The 20,392-nt window shown below is 62.2% G+C and overlaps 1 protein-coding gene across 14 annotated transcripts in view; it reads left to right on the forward strand.

Annotated features, from left to right (window-relative positions):
* The window catches only part of SHANK3 (SH3 and multiple ankyrin repeat domains 3), a 284,023-nt gene that overhangs the window by 239,661 nt on the left and 23,970 nt on the right, over window positions 1-20,392 (forward strand). For 11 of the 14 annotated variants that reach the window (XR_014941032.1, XM_085533171.1, XM_085533169.1 and 8 more), the window contains 6 exons: window positions 3,125-3,260; window positions 6,859-6,939; window positions 8,494-8,517; window positions 10,103-10,230; window positions 10,508-10,613; window positions 16,530-18,861. Coding sequence is in view for 13 of the 14 variants with exons in the window: in XM_085533171.1 (XP_085389297.1) it covers window positions 3,125-3,260; window positions 6,859-6,939; window positions 8,494-8,517; window positions 10,103-10,230; window positions 10,508-10,613; window positions 16,530-18,861 (2,807 nt within the window). In the remaining variant the exon portion in view is untranslated. The remainder of the gene's footprint in view (window positions 1-3,124; window positions 3,261-6,858; window positions 6,940-8,493; window positions 8,518-10,102; window positions 10,231-10,507; window positions 10,614-16,529; window positions 18,862-20,392) is intronic. The other 3 variants (XM_085533166.1, XM_085533173.1, XM_085533176.1) reach the window with 1 other exon arrangement.

Below are 20,392 nucleotides of genomic sequence, written 5' to 3' on the forward strand. Positions count from 1 at the left end.
TCTCTGTTACCTTCTTCCCAGTCTGACTTCAGCTGTGGACATCTGGCTGTCCGCTCAGTGCCTGCACCATGCTGGGACCCCTGAGGGTGCACTGAGCACCACACGAGTGGCAGCTCCACGAGGAAGAATTTGTCTCAGGTGCCATAGAGCATCCAGAGGTGCTGCACCCAGGTTGGTTGGGGATCGTTGGGATCCAGCCCAGCGTGTGCAGCAGGGAGCAGCTCTCAGGGAAGCCGGGCGCTGTTTTCTTGTGTTCCCACAGCTCTGCAGAGATGAGGCCCATGGCACAGGGGTTTGATTTAGCAGTGCTGCAGCACTGATTTATGATGTGCTGCAGCAGCATAAGTGACAGCACAGCACTGATACACTGCTACAGATGTGGTTCCCTTCACCAGTCTCTGATCTGCTCCCCATGATGGCTCTGGGTGTCCCAAGTCGGCAGGAGGGCACAGATGGGCTGAAAGCACTTCAGACCCATCGCTGTGATGGAGTTCTTTCTGCTCACCGTTCAGTTCTCTGTCGGGTTTATCCACATATACAGCCCCTCCCCCTGAATTGGTCCATATACAGAGCCATAGAATCACAGAATCTTTTGGTTTTGTAAAGATCTCCAAGATGGAAACACCCTCACTGCGTCCAGGAGCCTCTGCCCTGTGCTCTTCCCCAGCACAGAGGAGCTGCTGCAGGTTGGGAGTTCCCTGGGCCATCCTTTCCACCCTTCTTAAGGGCAGGTGCTTCATGGAGCCAAGGAGGAGCCATTGGCAGAGTGAAGCTGTGTGCTGCACTCTGAGTTTGTCTTGGAGGCTTCCTAGGAGCGCTCCATCCTTGGGTCTGTTTGAAACACGGGGGTTTGCCTGGCCACAGGGGTACATTTATGGATAGAATCACAGCTTCAAAGAACCATGAAGCTTGGAAATGACTCCGGGGTCCACCACGACCAAACCAACTTTATGGGGTCAACCCTATGGGATGAGCCACCAGCCAACCAAACCCGATGGGGTCAACTCCATGGGGTCAATCACTACAACATCACCTTGAATGGAGGCATTCAAGGCCAGGCTGGATGTGGCTCTGGGCAGCCTGGGCTGCTGGTTGGCGACCCTGCACACAGCAGGGGGTTGGAACGGGATGAGCATTGGGGTCCTTTGCAACCCACGCCATGCTGAGACTCTGTGATACTTCTAAGATCCCCACTCCAACTCCAACCCATCCCACCTTGTCCCCAGGCACCAAATCTCCCTGGTTCCAGAACACCCCCAGGGGTGATGGGACCCAGGTGGAGGACCCAACACTTAGTTTAACTTCATCCCATTGGCCTCAACCCATCAATGCAGCCTGTCTGGACCCCACTGCAGGGCCTTCCTGCCCTCCAGCACATGGACTCTTCCTCCCAGCTTCATGTTTTCCTCATCCCTGATACAAACAGCTGAAAAAACACGTTTCCCATCTGGCCCTTCAGCGACCAGCAGAAGCCCTGCAGCCAACAGAGCCCCAGGAGGAGCGGGACCTGCAGGTCCCCCCCAGATGTGCCCCAGCTCTCCTGGGGACGCGTGCTCAGGCTGTGCTGTAACTGAGGTCCCACCTCTCAGTGTGGGGTCAGAACGCCCCACTGCTGCCCCTCCGTGTCAGAGTAACCTATAAAACGTGAGCAGCTGCCCTGCAGGACGGACGTGTTGGGATGATTAAAACTGAAACGGCACGGGCGTGTTCTGCCAGCATTTGTGTTCTTTATTTGGAACGGAGCAGGGCGATGTGCACGGATCACATGCAGATGATGAAACATTTTCCACACCATTAGGAAGAGAAGCTGTCAGCATCTCCCAGGTGGCGATTGTTCAGTTTGGGTGTTTTTGCACTGTATTATGCTGAGGGACGCCGGGGGCTGGCAGGGCTGGGGAGGGGCAGAGAGCGGCTCCGACAGCGGCACGCTGGTAGTGAAGGCAGCTGATGGAAAATGAAAGAGTGGAGTGTAATGAACAGCATAAAATCTCATAAAGCAGATGCGATTTCATTCTTGGAGGCATCGGATTTGTTTGATAAAGATCTCCATTTAGGTGTAATAGATTTGTGTGAGGCTTTGTTTACTACAAAGCCCGCAGTGTGCAAAATGAGCGCGTGATGCTGAATGGGAGGCCCTGGTGGGCAGCTGCCATTGGAGCTCAGCACCAGCCGCCTCTTGTGGTGGCCTCTGCAGGGCTGGGCCTGGACCCGCTGCTGCTCAGGGCTCTCTTGAATGTTGTGGGGCATCAGAGCTCAACACGGGCAGCTGTGGGGTCCTGCACCTGGAGAGGAACAGCACATGGAGCTGTACAGGGTGGGGGCTGATGTGCTGGGAGGGAGCTCCGAGGAGAGAGACCTGGCGGTCGGTGGTTCATGAAGAGCCAAAGGATGGTCAACCAAGGGTTGACCGATGGTTGACAAACAGTTGACCAACGGTTGACCAATGGTTGACCGGTGGTTGAACAGCAGTAGACCAATGGTTGACCAACGGTTGACCAATAGTTGACCAGTGGTTGAACAGCAGTAGACCAATGGTTGACCAGCGGTTGACCAATGGTTGAGCAGTAGTTGAACAGCAGTAGACCAGTGGTTGACCAACGGTTGACCAATGGTTGACCAGTGGTTGAACAGCAGTAGACCAACAGTTGACCAATGGTTGACCAGTGGTTGAACAGCAGTAGACCAATGGTTGACCAACGTTTGACCAATGGTTGAACAGTAGACCAACGTTTGACCAGTGGTTGACCAGTGATTGAACAGTGGTTGACCAATGACTGACTGGTAGTTGACCAGTGGTTGACAACTGGTTGACCAGCAGTTGACCAATGATGGACCGTGAGCCAGCTGTGTGCCCTGCAGGCCCAGAAGGCCAATGGCATCCCAGAGCGCGGCCAGCAGGGAGGGAGGGCACAGCAGCAGCACTGAGTGCAGTGCGGGGCTCCCCAGTTACAGGCAGACTGGGAACTGCTGGGACAGCCCAGCAGAGATGGTCAAGTGTGTGTGTCAAGTTTCAAGACCAACTTAGGGCAAAAGCCAAGGGCCAGGCCGTGCTGGGAGGAGCAGAGCTGCCGCCCCATGAGCACGGGCGGCGCTGCCCCATGGCTGCGATTCTCTTTGTGCCCAGGTGAACGGCGTCAACGTGGTGAAGGTGGGGCACAAGCAGGTGGTGTCACTGATCCGCCAGGGGGGGAACCACCTGGTGATGAAGGTCGTCTCCGTCAGCCGCAAGCCTGAGTCAGAAGAGGTCGTTCGGAAGAAGGGTAGGTGTGTGGGGCAGAGGGCAGGGGGGCAGTGCCACGGCTGGGGGGTGTTGGGGTGATGGGGGCAGGGGGGGGCTGTGTTACAGAGCTGTGTGTATCACACTCTTGTGGGCAGGCAAACCTGTGTGGCACAGAACTGCCCCTGGTTTGGGCTTACGGGGCTGTTGAGGCACAGAACTGCCCCTGGTTTGGGTTTATGGGGCTGTTGGGGCACAGAACTGCCCCTGGTTTGGGTTTATGGGGGTGTTGGGGCACAGAACTGCCTCTGGTTTGGGTTTATGGGGGTGCTGAGGAACAGAACTGCCCCTGGTTTGGGTTTATGGGGCCGTTGGGGCACAGAACTGCCCCTGGTTTGGTTTTATGGGGCTGTTGGGGCACAGAACTGCCCCTGGTTTGGGTTTATGGTGGTTTTGAAGCACAGAACTGCCCCTGGTTTGGGTTTATGGTGGTTTTGAAGCACAGAACTGCCCCTGGTTTGGGTTTATGGGGGTGTTGAGGTACAGAACTGCCCCTGGTTTGATTTTATAGGGCTGTTGAGGTACAGAACTGCCCCTGGTTTGCGCTTATGGGGGTGCTGGGGCACAGAACTGCCCCTGGTTTGGGTTTATGGGGCCATTGAGGCACAGAACTGCTCCTGGTTTGGGTCTACGGGGGTGTTGAAGCACAGAACTGCTCCTGGTTTGGGTTTATGGGGGTTTTGAAGCACAGAACTGCCCCTGGTTTGGTTTTATGGGCGTGTTGAGGCACAGAACTGCCCCTGGTTTGGTTTTATGGGGGTGTTGGGGCACAGAACTGCCCCTGGTTTGGGTTTATGGGGGTTTTGAAGCACAGAACTGCCCCTGGTTTGGTTTTATGGGGGTGTTGGGGCACAGAACTGCCCCTGGTTTGGTTTTATGGGGCTGTTGGGGCGCAGAACTGCCCCTGGTTTGGATTTATGGTGGTTTTGAAGCACAGAACTGCCCCTGGTTTGGGTTTATGGTGGTTTTGAAGCACAGAACTGCCCTTGGTTTGGGTTTATGGGGCTTTTGGGGCACAGAACTGCCCCTGGTTTGGGTTTATGGGGGTGTTGGGGCACAGAACTGCCCCTGGTTTGGGTCTATGGGGGTGCTGGGGCACAGAACTGCCCCTGGTTTGGGTTTATGGGGCCATTGAGGCACAGAACTGCCCCCGGTTTGGTTTTATGGGGGTTTTGAAGCACAGAACTGCCCCTGGTTTGGTTTTATGAGGGTGTTGAAGCACAGAACTGCCCCTGGTTTGGGTTTATGAGGGTGTTGGGGCACAGAACTGCCCCTGGTTTGGTTTTATGGGGGTGTTGAGGCACAGAACTGCCCCTGGTTTGATTTTATGGAGCCGTTGGGGCACAGAACTGCCCCTGGTTTGGTTTTATGGGGGTGTTGGGGCACAGAACTGCTCCTGTTTTGGGTTTATGGGGGTGTTGGGGCACAGAACTGCCCCTGGTTTGGGTCTATGGGGGTGCTGGGGCACAGAACTGCCCCTGGTTTGGGTTTATGGGGCCATTGAGGCACAGAACTGCCCCCGGTTTGGTTTTATGGGGGTTTTGAAGCACAGAACTGCCCCTGGTTTGGTTTTATGAGGGTGTTGAAGCACAGAACTGCCCCTGGTTTGGGTTTATGAGGGTGTTGGGGCACAGAACTGCCCCTGGTTTGGTTTTATGGGGGTGTTGAGGCACAGAACTGCCCCTGGTTTGATTTTATGGAGTCATTGGGGCACAGAACTGCCCCCGGTTTGGTTTTATGGGGGTTTTGTAGCACAGAACTGCCCCTGGTTTGGGTTTATGGGGTGTTGGAGCACAGAACTGCCCCTGGTTTGGTTTTATGGGGGTGTTGAGGCACAGAACTGCCCCTGGTTTGGTTTTATGGGGGTGTTGAAGCACAGAACTGCCCCTGGTTTGGGTTTGTGGTGGTTTTGAAGCACAGAACTGCCCCTGGTTTGGGTTTATGGGGGTGTTGGGGCACAGAACTGCCCCTGGTTTGGGTTTGTGGTGGTTTTGAAGCACAGAACTGCCCCTGGTTTGGGCTTATGGGGGTGCTGGGGCACAGAACTGCCCCTGGTTTGGTTTTATGGGGCCATTGAAGCACAGAACTGCCCCTGGTTTGGGTCTATGGGGCCATTGAGGCACAGAACTGCCCCTGGTTTGGGTCTACGGGGGTGTTGGGGCGCAGAACTGCCCCTGGTTTGGATTTATGGGGGTTTTGAAGCACAGAACTGCCTCTGTTGTGGTTTTATGGGGGTGTTGAGACACAGAACTGCCCCTGGTTTGGGTTTATGGGGCTGTTGGGGCACAGAAGTGCCCCTTGTTGTGCTCATGGGGGTGTCAGAGCCATCGGCCCCCCACACTGAGAGCAGAGATGAGACCCTTACCCAGAAGGGATCCGGGGAACAGAGGGACGCGATGCCCTCCCGGGACGGAGAAGCCCTTGGGTGGGGGGCGGCTGTTTGGGGACACAGCCGGGGGGTGCAGCAGGGGCACATCGTGTGCACTGCTGGGGGGGGCTGGGACACACCTGGGAGCACAGGGGGGGCTCTCCCTGCCCACCCCCGCTCTCAGTGCTGTGCCTGGGCGGCTGGGGGTCACTCGGGGAGTCGGGGGGAGGTAGACCCTGAGCGCTGCAGCCGCATCATCGCTGCACGAAGGGGGAGCCCTGAGTGATGGGGGGGGGCTTCGAGCCCATGCGGGGGGCACCGCGCTGATGGTGCTCTGATGCTCGCAGCCCCATAGCCGAGCCCGTGCCCCATAGCCGAGCCCGAGCCCCACGCTGCCCTCCGGCCGTGGTTCTGCTGGTCCCTGCTCCCGTTGGTGCCGGAGACGCGGATCCCGAATTGGGGCTGCGTTTTCCCCCCCGAATCCGCCCCGGTTGGGGTCTGTGATGCGGCGGCAGCACGAGCCCGGAGCTCCGGTTGCCATGGCAATGCCTGAGCGTTGAATCCGGGACCGAATCCGGTATTGTCACCGCTCGAGCGAGGAGGAGGCGCCGGGCGGAGCGGAGCATCCTCACCACGCGTCCCCGCGCCGCGGGTCGGGGCATGGAGAGCCCCAGGGAGCCCGGCCCGGACCGGGGACCCCCAGCTCCAGCCCCGTGCCCCGCCAGGAGCCGCCCCCCCCCGGAGCTGCGTTAGGGCGGCGGAACCCGGAGCGGAGGGTGGGTGCTGCGAGCGGCGGGGGGCTGCGCCGGGGCACGATGGACTGAGCCGGGAGATGGGGATGAAGGACTGAGCTGCGTCCGGACTCGCATCTTCTGCTCCCCCCCAACCCCCCCAACCCCCCGTACATGGCGAGCGCGGAGCGGCCGCCGCTGCCGAAGCCGTGAGCCGAGGGCCGAGGTTCCCATCGCCCGGCGTGGGGCAGAGCGGGGATGTGAGCCGGGCAGCGTGAGCAGCGTGCGGCCCCCACCCCGCACCAACACCATGAAGAAGTTCGCCTCCACGCGCAGCCTCAATAAGATCCTGCAGCAGTGCGACTCCTCGTCCCGCGAGTACGAGGAGATCCAGGCGGTGGAGAAGAAGTGGCACCTGCACCTGGCGGCGCCGCGTAAGTTCCTGGACAAGAAGTGCAAAATGCCGTCTCTCTTCCTTTCAGCTCCGCCGCCGCCCAAGAGAGCGCCCAGCACCACGCTGACACTGCGGTCCAAATCCATGACGGCTGAGCTGGAGGAGCTGGGTGAGCAGCGGGGCCGGGCGGGGGGCGCCTGTCCCTTGTAATGGGGGGGGGATGGGGGTGTTGAGGTCACGGGGAGCCATCCCTGCCCAGTGGGGTGGAGCGGGGGGTCCCTGTGGGCTCAGACCCATGTGCGATGCCGGGTTGGGGCTGGTGGAGACCCCACAGACCACAGAACCACGTAATGGTCGGGTTGGAAGGGACCCCCCCCAGCCCTACCTCTGCCGTGGGCTGGGTGCCCCCCACCAGCTGGGGATGCCCAGGGCCCACCCGTGGCCTTGGGCGCTTCCAGGGATGGGGCAGCTCGCTGCTCTGTGCCAGGGCCCCCCCCTGCCGCCTCCCCTTACACACACACACACACTCACTCACACACGCACACTCACACGTTTGCTGCCACGAAGCGTCCTGCCCACGGCTCCAGCTGCTTTGGCACCGCAGCTCGCAGCTCCATCTCTGTGCTCTCTCCGCCCCCTCCCTCCATCCCCACATCCGCGCACCCCGTGACAAAACCCTTCGCTCTCCTTCACGTTGGTGACCCCCCCCCCCAAAGCTCAGCCCCCCATCCCCACATCTCCCCCTTTGCACCCCCCATCTCTCCCTGTCCCCGTGCCGTGGGGCGCTACGGGGTGTGATACTGGCTCAGGGGCTGAGGGGTGACGGAGGGTCCCCTCCTTGGGTCCAGGACACCCCAAATACTCGTGGGTTGGGCACAGAGAGGGACGTGGTCCCAGTTCTGCTCTTTGCATTGAGGTCTCCGTGTGTGGCCGTATTGAACACAGGGGCTGCACGCGGCCCTGCCCGTGGGGAGACCCCTGCAGCCCCCCCTGCGATGAGGAGGGTCTGCAGCGATTCACTCCGTGCTTTGTTTTCGCCTCTCCCTTCGTCCCCATCCCCGCAGCGCTGCGCTCGGCTGCAGCCGTCAGGTGGGGGGGGCTCAGAACGGCGCATTCTCCGCTGTTCCCTCGGCGCAAACCGAGTCCCCCCGGTTCCTCCTTGCGGGGCAGTTCCCCACCACTATGGGGGGGTTTTGGGCAGTGCAGGATCTGCAGCGCTTCACCTGCTCCGTGGCACCGGGTGCCGTGTGCGCTGTGCCAGGCTGAGCCCCGGCTGATCCCCTAACCCGGGGTCCCCCTGCGGTGTTGGCATCGCCTTTGTGCCCCCCAAGATCCGGCCGTGCGGCCGCGCTGCCATTCCCTGCTCCCTTTGCCTCCTTCTGCCGTTCAGGGTGGCTCGGAGCTGGGCTGGGGGGAGGAGGACCTGGGGACCCCTCTGTGTTCGGACAGAGGGGTTGTGGGGATGGGTGCTGCCTCTTTTTCCCCGCAGCCCACCCCGCAGTTTGCCCTACGTGCCCCAATTGATCCATCCCTTTGTGCTGCCCGTGCCCGTGCCCACGGGGGTCCAGAGGAGCTGCTGGAGTGGGGGGCTGGAGGGAGGGGACGAGTTACCGGCTCCTCACAGCGATGGGTTTCAGCCGAGGTCAGGATGGAGCAGGCAGAGCCGGGACGGGAGCAGAACTGTGCATGCCATTCACGTGTTGTTTTGTTTCTTGATTCCAAGCCTCCATGCGGAGAAGAAAAGGGGGTGAGTGAAACTGCACATCCCGGGGCTCCCCCCAGCCCCAGCCGTGGGGACCGCCCGGGGGGGCTGATGGGGAGGAGGCAGAGCAAGGTCGGGGCGAGGAGCTTTGGGGAGAGGAGCCCGGCAAACAGGCGGAGCTGGCGGTGCCGGGGGGAGCCGGACGCAGTGCGGGTCGGTGTATGGACGCACCACACGAGGGGTGGTGCGGAGATGAGAGGTTCCCTGCGGGGCTGGGAGCTGCCATGGGCCATAGGGTGAGGAGCGTGAGAGCTCCCAGCACCGCTGTGCCGGCCAAGCTGCGTCCCCAGGGGAGAATCACGGTCATTGAGGCTGGAAAAGAGCTCTGGGGTCACTATTCGGACCCCTGCCCACCCCCCACGTCCCCGGGTGCCACATCCCAAGGACTGAACGCCCCCAGGGATGGGGACAGCCCTCTGCCCTGGGCTGCTCTTTGGAGCTGAGTTGTTGCCCAGGACTCTGCTGGATCCAGGGCAGCTCAGGGGAATCATTGGTAGAGACAGCGGGCACCTCCCTGACCCGCTCCGCAGGAGCAGCACTCAGCTGGGGGCTCTGCCGATGGCTCCTGCTCCGGGACCGTGGCAGGAGGCCGGCAGGGCTGTGCCGTCATGGCTGTGCCGTCATGGCTGTGCTGTTATGTCTGTGCCGTTATGTCTGTGCCGTCATGGCTGTGCCATTATGGCTGTGCCGTTATAAGGCCATGCCGTCATGGCTGTGCCGTCATGGCTGTGCCGTCATGGCTGTGTCGTTATGGCTGTTCCGTTATAAGGCCATGCTGTCATGGCCATGCCATCATGGCTGTGCCATCCCCATCCTCGCGGTGCCCCGGTGTGGTCCTTTCTCCCATCCCCGCAGCCCGGAGATGGGAGGGGTCACCTGAGGGACCCCCCGGTGCCATTGAGGGGCAGAGAGCAGATCCAGACGAGCGATGCGGATGGAACCGGGCAGAGCGCTGCCGCCGTCCCGGCCGTTCTCGGGGCCGTACCACAGCGCAGTGGGGATGTGGTGCTTTGGCTGCGGCTGCGGTGGGTGTGGACCCTCCCCACGGCTCAGCGAAACCCCCCAACGGCACTGAGGGGACATCGGCCCACGGTGCTGAGCTCAGGGCCCGCGGTGCCGCTGTGCGTGGCTGCCCTGGTGCCGGGGAGCAGCGCTGGGGATGGGGGCGGGGAGGAGGCAGCCCCTGTCCCCTGTAAAAGCCCACGCGGACCCACTGGGTCCTGGGCTCGGTGGGGGCTCCAGGCTGTGCCCACTGCAGCCGTCGGCCCGGTTTGGGGGATTCGGTCTCATTCGGAACAGCCACCGTCACCGGGTCTGAATATCAAAAAGCGCACCACCGCCGGTTCTGAATATCACAGCGGATGCTGCCAACCCCACCCCGTGCGTGGGGGTCCTGAGCCCACAGAGCTGTGGGGGGGGGGGCGGCCGAGATCGGCTTCCCCACTCCGGGCCCTGCCACGGGGGGGTGGGCTCAGCTCGGCTCGGATCGGCTCGGATCGGATCGGATCGGATCGGGGTGAGGGGTGTGGGGGGCTCCCGCTAACAGCCGCGCGTCTCTTTGGGGTTGCAGAGAAACTGGACGAGATCCTGGCGGCCGCCGAACCCGCACTGAGGGCCGACATCGTGGAGGCGGATTCGAGGGCGGCCACGGTGAAACAGCGCCCGACGAGCCGCCGCATCACCCCGGCCGAGATCAGTGTGAGGGTGGGGGCTGCGACGGGGGGGATGGAAGGGTGGGGGGGATGGAGGGGGTCAGAATGGGGTCGGAGGAGGCAGGAATGAGGCAGGGCCGCCTTCCCAGGGGTGCACTGTGGGGTTGAGTGGGGGTGGGAGACCACAGCCCAGCCGCAATGCAGGCGATGCATTGCCTGGCAATGTGAGGGACGGGTTTGGGGTGTGTGGAGGGCCAGGCCGCCTCCGTGGGGCTGCTTCTCATCCACGTACAGGATGGCAACGCCTCCCTTTTCGCTTGCAGTCCCTCTTTGAGCGGCAGGGCATGGCGGCCCACGCGGGGGTCCTGGCGGGAGCGGAGAAACCCCACGTGTCGCTGCGCAAAGGGATCCCAAGGACCAAATCTGTAGGTGAGAAACGCGGGGGTCCCAGGGGGTCCCAGACCCACAGGGGGTTCAGCCCTCCCCGTCAGGGGCTGAAAATGGGACTGTGTTGGGAGTTCCACCCTGAGGGCATCGGGGCTGCCGGGACTCACAGCAAAGGGCGAGTGGGAGAGTGTAGAACAGGGAGGGAGGGGAAACTGGGGGCAGGGGGTGGGGGAAGGAGTGGGCAGGGGGTGGTGGCATGTGGAGGAGGGGTGGTGGCACATGGTGGCACATGGTGGCACATGGTGGCACTGTGGACAAGGAACAGTGTCAGGGTGGGCAGGGAGAGGTGGGACTTAGTGACTAGAGGTGGTGGCACAATGGGCAAGGAGTGCTGGTACCACAGAGGAGGAGTGGTGGCACCATGGATGGGGAGGTGGCACTATGGACAGAATATGGTGGCTCCATGGACAGGACATGGTGGTGGCTCCATGGACAGGAGGTGGTGACACCATGGATGAGGTGGTGGCATCATGGATAGTACATGGTGGCGCTATGAACAGGACATGGTGGCACCATGGTTGGGGTGGTGGCATCATGGATAGGAGAAGGAGATGGTGGCACCATGGATGGGGAGGTGGCATCATGGACAGGAGATGGTGGCATCATGGACAGGGGGTGGAGGCATGATGGACAGGAGATGGTGGCTCCATGGACAGGAGGTGGTGCCACAATGGATGGGGAGATGGCACCATGGTCAGATGGTGGTGGCACCATGGACAGGAGATGGTGGCTCAATGGATGGGGAGGTGTTTTCTGTTTTCTGTTCCATGCTGTGCACTGCTGGGTTCCCCTGTTGGCCGGTGGGGCTGCACCAGGTGCTCATCCCACGTAACCCTTTGGATGCAGCGGTGGTGCCAGAGCTGACTGCGCCTTTAATGCACGCAGGGAGCAGACAGGAGTCAGTTCTGCACAGAGACACAGCAGAGAGCGGCGTGATCCCAGGCAGGGAGTGAGAGAACCTGGCAAAGGCCGCGTGCAAAACGTGCTCCATGTTACGCACGGGGCTGCAGCGCATCCACGGCTCCTGTTTGTGTTTGTGTTTGTGTGAGAGCAGCTGCTGCTGCAGCCCACGTGGGGTGGGGCTGCGAGTTGTAGAAGGATGGAGGTAACGCAGCGTGTGGGAATGGGGGGAAACAAACAGAGATGAGCTCAGGAAGGAAAAGGGGGGGAGAACGGATGGCTTCAAACCATGCTGACAATGCGGTGCTGTGCCCAGGGAGATGAGTGCAGTGCAGTGCAGTGCTGTGCAATGCTGTGCTGTGCAGGGCTGTGCAGTGCTGTGCTGTGCAGCATCATGCAGTGCAGTGCAGTGCTGTGCAATGCTGTGCAGTGCTGTGCTGTGCTGTGCAGTGCAGCATCATGCAGTGCTGTGCAATACTGTGCAGTGCAGGGCTGTGCAGTGCAGGGCTGTGCTGTGCAATGCTTTGCTGTGCTGTGCAGTGCTGTGCAGTGCAGGGCTGTGCTGTGCTGTGCTGTGCAGTGCAGTGCAGTGCAGCATCATGCAGTGCTGTGCAGTGTTGTGCTGTGCAATGCAGTGTTGTGCTGTCCAGTGCAGTGCTGTGCAGGGCTGTGCTGTGCAGTGTTGTGCATTGTTGTGCAGTGCAGCTTTGCACAGTGATGTGCAGTGCTGTGCTGCGCAGTGCAGTGCAGCGTCATGCAGTGCAGTGCAGTGCAGTGCTGTGCAATGCAGTGTTGTGCTGTGCTGCGCTGCGCTGTGCTGTTCATTGCAGTGCTCTGCAGTGCTTTGCAGTGCAGTGCTGTGCAGTGCAGCGTCATGCAGTGCTGTGCTGTGCAGGGCTGTGCAGTGCTGTGCAATGCTGTGCTGTTCAATGCTTTGCTGTGCCGTGCAGTGCTGTGCAATGCTGTGCAGTGCTGTGCAGTGCAGCATCATGCAGTGCTGTGCACTGATGTACTGTGCAATGCTGTGCAATGCTGTACTGTGCAATGCTTTGCTGTGCAGTGCAGGGCTGTGCCATGCAGTACAGTGCTGTGCCGTGCTGTGCTGTGCAGTGCAGTGCTGTGCCGTGCTGTGCTGTGCAATGCAGGGCTGTGCCATGCAGTACAGTGCTGTGCCATGCTGTGCTGTGCAGTGCAGGGCTGTGCCATGCAGTACAGTGCTGTGCCATGCTGTGCTGTGCAGTGCAGGGCTGTGCCATGCAGTGCAGTGCTGTGCCGTGCTGTGCTGTGCAGTGCAGGGCTGTGTCATGCAGTACAGTGCTGTGCCGTGCTGTGCTGTGCAGCATCAGACCTTAAAGCAGAACAGGATCTGCAAACTGTGCCATCCCTGCCTCAAGGGCTTCATTTCTGGTTTGACAACAGTCTGTGGCTCCGCGGGTCCAGCTGGAGACCCCCACTGGGTGCTGAGGGGTTACGGAACCGTGGACCCATTGCTGGTTGGGCTGGGAGGGCCTGGGGGTCCCACACAGTGGGCAGGGATCACTGCAGCAGCACCAAGCAGTAGCGCACACCCCTCCTCCCCACTCACTGCAAGGGAGTCCTTCCTCAGGGCCAGCACTTGGTCTGGTTGGGTCCCTTCTCATGGAATTCCAGGTCACCTGAAATAGGAAACAGCCAAACCTGAGCACTGGGGAGGGGGCTGCACAACTGGGAGCCCTTTGTGAGCTGTGGTGGGACACCCACAGTGTGACACCCAGTGTGACACCCACAGTGTGACACCCATGGTGACAAGTGGGGCCACTGCGCACACCAGAGCTGCTGCAGCACAAGGGCTGTGGGGCAGGGGGGGCTTTGGTGGGGGGCTCAGAGCTGTCTGTGCACACAGCGCTGTGTGGCTGCTCAGCAGTGCAGGGAGAAAGGTTGGGGAGGTTCCATCAGCATCTCAGCATTTATTGAGGCAAAAGGAATGAAGCCCTGCCTCAATGCAGAGGGAGGCAGCATCTCCACAGCAACACGGCCTGAGTGTGGAGCACCCCGTGGGGAGGGGCCTGGGGGAGGGGGTGGGAACAGCGATGGGATGGGGGAGGGGACGGCCCCGTGGTGTGCACCGGTTACCAGGAGTGGTTCCCAGGTGAAAGCTCTGCATTGCATTCCCATGGGGATCCAGGCTGTTATGGCAACGGGCATGAAAGCATCACAGAGAGACGGAGAGACTTTGTGTTTGCCAGAGCCATCAGTGCTGCACTGAGTGCTGGGCAGGATGACGGTGGGAAGGCTGAGGTTGGGCAGGTTGAGGTTGGACAGGTTGAGGCTGGACAGACAGATTGGACAGGCTGAGGTTGAGCAGGTTGAGGTTGAGCAGGTTGAGGTTGGACAGACAGAGGTTGGACAGGCTGAGGTTGGACAGGTTGAGGTTGGACAGGTTGAGGTTGGGCAGGTTGAGGTTGGACAGACAGAGGTTGGACAGGCTGAGGTTGGACAGGCTGAGGTTGGACAGGTTGAGGTTGGACAGACAGAGGTTGGACTGGCTGAGGTTGGACAGGTTGAGGTTGGACAGGCTGAGGTTGGACAGGTTGAGGTTGGACAGGCTGAGGTTGGACAGGTTGAGGTTGGGCAGGTTGAGGTTGGACAGGTTGAGGTTGGACAGGCTGAGGTTGGACAGGTTGAGGTTGGGCAGGTTGAGGTTGGACAGGTTGAGGTTGGACAGGCTGAGGTTGGACAGGTTGAGGTTGGACAGGCTGAGGTTGGACAGGTTGAGGTTGGACAGGTTGAGGTTGGACAGGTTGAGGTTGGACAGGCTGAGGTTGGACAGACAGAGGTTGGACAGGTTGAGGTTGGACAGGTTGAGGTTGGACAGACTGAGGTTGGACAGGCTGAGGTTGGACAGGTTGAGGTTGGACAGACAGAGGTTGGACAGGTTGAGGTTGGACAGACAGAGGTTGGACCGGTTGAGGTTGGACAGGCTGAGGTTGGACAGGTTGAGGTTGGACAGGCAGAGGTTGGACAGGTTGAGGTTGGGCAGGTTGAGGTTGGGCAGGTTGAGGTTGGACAGGTTGAGGTTGGGCAGGTTGAGGTTGGACAGACAGAGGTTGGACAGGCTGAGGTTGGACAGGTTGAGGTTGGGCAGGTTGAGGTTGGGCAGGTTGAGGTTGGGCAGGTTGAGGTTGGACAGGTTGAGGTGGGACAGGTTGAGGTTGGACTGGTGTTTGGTGAGCACAGGGATGGGGCACTTGGGGACGTGGGCAGTGGGATGGGGTGGGATGGGGTGGGGTTGGGGGCCTCAGAGGATTTTTGCACCCAAATGCTTCTGTGATTCTTTGGTTTGTTGACGTGATTCTTGTTTTTGGAGCCCCAGAACACGGGTGTGGGGTCATCAGAAGCGAACGAGGGGGATGAAATCCCTTTGCTCCATCTCTCACAATTGCCCTGCTCACATCAGAGCCATGAAAACTTTGGATCCTTAGCATCCAAAGGGACCTTTACGGGTCAGCTGGTGCAGCTCCCGGCTATGAACAGGGACTGCACAGCTCCATCAGGTTGCCCAGGGTCTGATCCAGCCCGGCCTTGAAAGTCACTGTGCAGCCTGTGTCAGAGCCTCACCACCCTCACCAGGACAGGCTGTTCCCTTACATCCCACCTCAATCTCCCCTCCTGAGCTTGGAGCCGTTCCCCCCCACTTCGATCAGCACAGACCCTGCTCAGTATTCTGCCCCCTCCCTTCCTGCAGCTCCCCTTTGGGTACTGTCAGACCCCTCATGGCCCCTCACAGCCTTCATCTCCCCTCCATCTGCACAGCCTCAGCCCGTCCCCACAGGGGAGCCGTTCCATCCCTTGAACCATTTTTGTGGCCCTCCTCTGGATGCTCTCCAGCAGCTCCGTGTCCCTCCTGCACTGAGCACTCCCCATCTGCAGAACAGAGGGGCAGACGCCCTCCTTTGCTCTGCTTTGCATGCAGAGCAGGTATTGCCCCATGCAGCTCAGTGCACCCTCAGCTCAGTGCCAGCCAGGCTGTGGGGTTCTCTCCCAGCCCATCCCTCTGGTCCCAATGGGTTCTTCCTCCTTGCTGCAGGACTTTGCATTTATCCTCCTTGAAGTCCCAGACCTCCTGCAGCCCCACTGCTCTCACTGCTCTCCCCCCCTTCTGAGCTCCTCTGGGGATGCCTGGCTCATTGCTGCATCCAGCAGCGCTTCGGGTGTCTACTTTCAAGGTGCCCCCATCCCAGGAACAAAAAAAAGCCCATATTGTAGATAAAAGCTTCAGCTGGGAAGAGGAGGAGCAGGAGGGATGGTTGTAGAAGCCCGATGGGCTCCCGTGTGGTCGGTAGGGGTGCTGGTGTTCTGCCATGCAGCGCTGTGTGCGGAGCAGAGCGGTGCCAGGACGCGGCTGCTGCTGCTGCTGCTGCTCTGGGTTCGCTCTGTGCCCAGACAGGGGGATGTTGCTGAGAATGTCAGCACCTTCCTCGGGCTCCTGCAGAGGAGGGAGGGGAGCAGGGCAAGGAGCTGCACTGTGTTGAAGCTGTGAGTGGTGGGCGCTGCATTGCGCTGCTGCTTGACTGTGGGAGCTGCACTGGAGCAGCGCTGCGTTCTGTTGGCATCCCATGGGGCTGCAGGGGGCCGCAATGGGCTGGAAGGTGTTGGGTGGCTCTGTGTGCTGGGCTGGGAGCAATGCAGGATGACTTGAGGGCCTGCGGTCCTGTGTGCCTCGTCCGCAGGGGGGTCCGAGGCCCTGAGTGGGCACTGGGTGGTGTGACCCGTTGGTGGGGCTGGATGGTCTTTGAGGTTCCCCCCCTTCAACCCAACCATTTTGTGCTGAGCAAGGAGCCAAACTGTAGATGCTCGCGCCGAGACAAGAGGGGGCGAGGTAGAAATGAAGCAGAAGCCTCCAAATGAAGGTGGGGTAGGGGCAGAAAGGGGTCTCGTAGCCCCGCGCCGTTGTGAGCTCCGTGCTCTGGGTGCTCTGCAGAAGCCCCCTCTGACCTCTCCGTTGTTCCTGTTGCGCAGGTGAAGACGAGAAACTGGCTGCTTCTTTGCTGGATGGGAAGTTTCCACGGAGCACATCGATGCAAGACACCGTTAGGGAGGGGCACGGCATCCCCCCGCCCCCCCAGACGGCCCCACCCCCACCTCCTTCTCCATACTATTTCGACACGGGCCCCCCTCCATCCTTCTCTCCGCCCCCGCCCCCAGGGAGAGCGTACGACACCATCAGGTCCAGCTTTAAGCCCAGCCTGGAGGCGAAGCTCCACGGGCTGCCGCAGGTCATCAGCGCGGCCGAGATGTACGACCAGGCCAGGACGTCCATCCCCTACCCCGAGAGGCAGAAGAGGGCCCGGTCCATGATAATCCTGCAGGATTCCTCCCACCTCCCTGTGGAGCCGACAGAGATCCCCCGACCCGGCCCGTCCGCGACCCCTCCGGAGAAGCTGAAGAGGAAGGGGAGGGTGATCGACAACCCCTACGCCAACATGGGGCAGTTCAACGTCAGCCTGTTCGCTCCCACCAAGCCGCAGAGGAAGAAGAGCCCCCTGGTCAAGCAGCTGCAGGTGGAGGACGCGCAGGAGAGGGCGGCGCTCTCCATCACGGGGGGCTTCCCCAGGGAGCCCTCTCCCACCCGCCGGAGCCATCGGCTGAGCGGCGTGGACTACCAGCACCACGCCGGCATCGCGCAGGTGGAGGCCACGAGCATCCCCTTCGCCACCGCCATCGCCGGGGTCATGAAGGACAGAGACCGACGGCTGGACGAGAGGCGCAAATCCACTGTCTTCCTCTCGGTCGGGGCCATCGAGGGCACCCCCCCCAGCAGCGACATGCCATCCCTGCAGCAGTCCAGGTCTATCGATGAGCGGCTGTTAGGAAGCCGAGATGTACTACTGCCTTCCCCTGTCTCAGCTTTAAAGCCATTAATCAGCAGCTCGTCCTCTACGTTCATCCACCCCCTGACGGGGAAGCCCCTGGATCCCAACTCGCCACTGGCGCTTGCGCTGGCCGCAAGGGAGAGGGCCCTCTCCACCCAAGTCCCGTCCCGGTCGCCCACCCCGATCCACAGCCCGGACTCGGACAGAGCGGCCCCCCTGTTTGTGGACATCCAAACCAAAGAACCGGAGAGGGTGGAGCTGGAGAGCCTGGTGTCCCCCGCATACTCGCCCGCGGGGAAAGGGGCCGCAGCGGCGGTGGACGCGGCGGCGCTGACCCCCGCCAAGAGCCCGTGGGGGACTCCATCGACGCTGAGGAAGGAGGCCGAGGCGAGGGTGGAAGCGCCCGGCAAGGAGGAGAAGAAGCCGGAAGACAAGAAGTCCATGATCATCAGCATCGTGGACACGTCGCAGCAGAAGACCGCCGGCCTGATCATGGTCCACGCCACAAGTAACGGCCAAGACGAGCTCGGACTCGAGCTGAAGGAGGACAAGCCGCCGGTGCCCGAGGCGCGTGTGGAGCCGGCAGAGCCGCCCCCAGCGGAACCACAGCCCAGCCCCGCCGGGAAGGCACCGGGCAGCCCCGCCACCACCGGCAGCGAGAAGACGCTGGGTCAGGGCAGCTCGGAGGAGGAGGTGGAGCCCTACACCGTGACGCTGCCGCCGGCGCAGCTGTCCTCGAGCGACGAAGAGACCCGCGAGGAGCTGGCCAAGATCGGGCTGGTGCCTCCGCCCGACGAGTTCGCCAACGGGGTCCTGGTCACCACCCCCGGGACCCCCGTCAGCCACCTGGCGACGCCCGGCGCGACGCCCGCACCAGCGGCAGCCGCTCCCCCCGCGGGCGGAACACCCTCAGGGAAGCCCCCCGACGCCCCCGCGGCCCCGGAGTCGGCGGCCGACTCGGGCGTGGAAGAGGTGGACACCAGGAGCTCGAGCGACCACCACCTGGAGACCACGAGCACCATCTCCACGGTCTCCAGCATGTCCACGCTGTCCTCGGAGAGCGGGGAGCCCACCGACACCTACACTTCCTTTGCGGATGGACAAACTTTTATACTCGAGAAGCCACCAGTGCCTCCAAAGCCAAAACTCAAGTCCCAGCTCAGCAAGGGGCCAGTTACTTTCAGGGACCCACTTTTGAAGCAGTCTTCGGACAGCGAGCTCATCTCCCAGCAACATGCGGCCACGCTGGCGTCAGCCAGCATCGGCCGGCCACGCTACCTCTTTCAGAGAAGGTCCAAGCTATGGGGGGACCCCATGGAGAGCCGCCCGATCCACGGCGCCGACGACGACAAGCCGACCGTCATCAGCGAGCTGAGCTCCCGGCTGCAGCAGCTCAACAAGGACACGCGGTCGCTGGGGGAGGAGCCGGCCGGCTCCGCGCTGGATCCCGGCAAGAAATCTCCGGTGGTCGCGGCACGGTAAGAGGCGACGCGGGGCGGGGGGAGGGGGGCGGCGGGGCCGGGCCGGGGGAGCCCGGTTCGCTCCGAGGGGGAGACGCGGGGCCGGCACCGCCCGGGGTCGGTCCATCCCGGGGTCGGTCCATCCCGGGGTCGGTCCATCCCGGGGTCGCTCCGTCTTGGGGCCGCTCCTTCCCGGGATCGGTCCATCCCGGGGTCGCTCCGTCCCGGGGTCGGTCCATCCCGGGGTCGGTCCATCCCGGGGTCGGTCCATCCCGGGGTCGGTCCATCCCGGGGCCGCTCCGTCCCGGGGCCGCTCCGTCCCGGGGATGCTCCGTCCTGCGGTCGGTCCTTCCTGGGTCCGCTCCTTCTCCTTCCCGGGCTCGGTCCGTCCCAGGGTCGGTTGTTCCCGGGGCCGCTCCGTGCCGGGCTCGGTCCGTCCCGGTTCCGGTCGCTTCGGGCCGCTCCGCGCTCATCTCCCGGTCCGGTTCTCCCCTCGTGTCGCTGTTGGGCCGCGGTTCCCCATCCCGAACGTTTCCTCCCGAGCGGTTGATGGAGAACGACGCGTGTTTCCCCGTTGTTTCGCGTTTGGAAGCGCTGCGGGCGGCGCTGCCGGTTGCGCTGCGGAGGGTCGTGGGTCCGTTCCCCGCGTGGATTCGGGCCGACGGAACCCGGAGCCGTGGGGCAGGAAGGGACCCCCCAGCTCCCCCCTGCAGCCCCCCCAGCAGCCGCGCGGAGCGTCCAGGTGGGTTTGGATCCCAAACCGGAGACCCCCGCCCCCCACAGCACTGCATCAGCCCTGCCGGGCTCTGCCCCCCCTCCATGGGCACAATGTTCACCCCCCCGGTCACACGGAGCCCCCCGCTGATCTACGTGTGAAACAGCAAAACCGAACGGCTCCGAATCGGACCCGGGATGCGGGAGGAAACCCCCGCCCGGCTCTGAGATGCGACCCCCCCCCCCCGCTGCCCTGCCTGGCCCAGCCGTGGGCTCAGCCCGGAGCTGGGGTCGGGGGGCTGAAGGGAGCAGCTCCTGTGTGTGCTGTGCTCGGCTCTCTGGGCGTTTTGGACCGGAGCCGGGGGGGGTTCGGTGCCCTGCAGCCCCCCGGGAGCGACCCCCGCTCCCTGCCGCCCTATTGAGCCGCTGTGGGCGGGCAGGGCCGTGGTTGGCATCACGGATTGGAAGGAAGCTCGGGATGTTGCTCTGGCTGATATCGGGGTCTGGCTGCTCCCTGCAGAGCGGGGCTCCTCGCTGTGGGCGCTGTGCGGGGTCAGTCTGCACTCAGCTCTGCACTGCTCTGCTTCCGAACACGCTGCAGTGCTGGGCGGGGGGGGGTCCTGATCTTCTGCCTCAGGGCAGCCCCCCCTGCAGGGTTTGGGCCCTTTGCTGGGGGCAGCGTGGGGCGCAGCCGGCCTCCCCCCCCCTGCTGGGGGTGCTGGGGGTGCTGGGCTGCCCACCTCCCCATCTCCCCCCTCGTTGGGTCTCTGGGAGCGATGAGTGAGAAGCCCCCACGGCTCCCACCTGCCGTCACACCCCCACCTCCCCCCCTGCC

The sequence above is a fragment of the Coturnix japonica genome, unplaced genomic scaffold, assembly GCF_054131305.1.
Source record: "Coturnix japonica strain WE unplaced genomic scaffold, WE-NBRP24 Scf055, whole genome shotgun sequence".
Taxonomy (NCBI): Eukaryota; Metazoa; Chordata; class Aves; order Galliformes; family Phasianidae; genus Coturnix; species Coturnix japonica.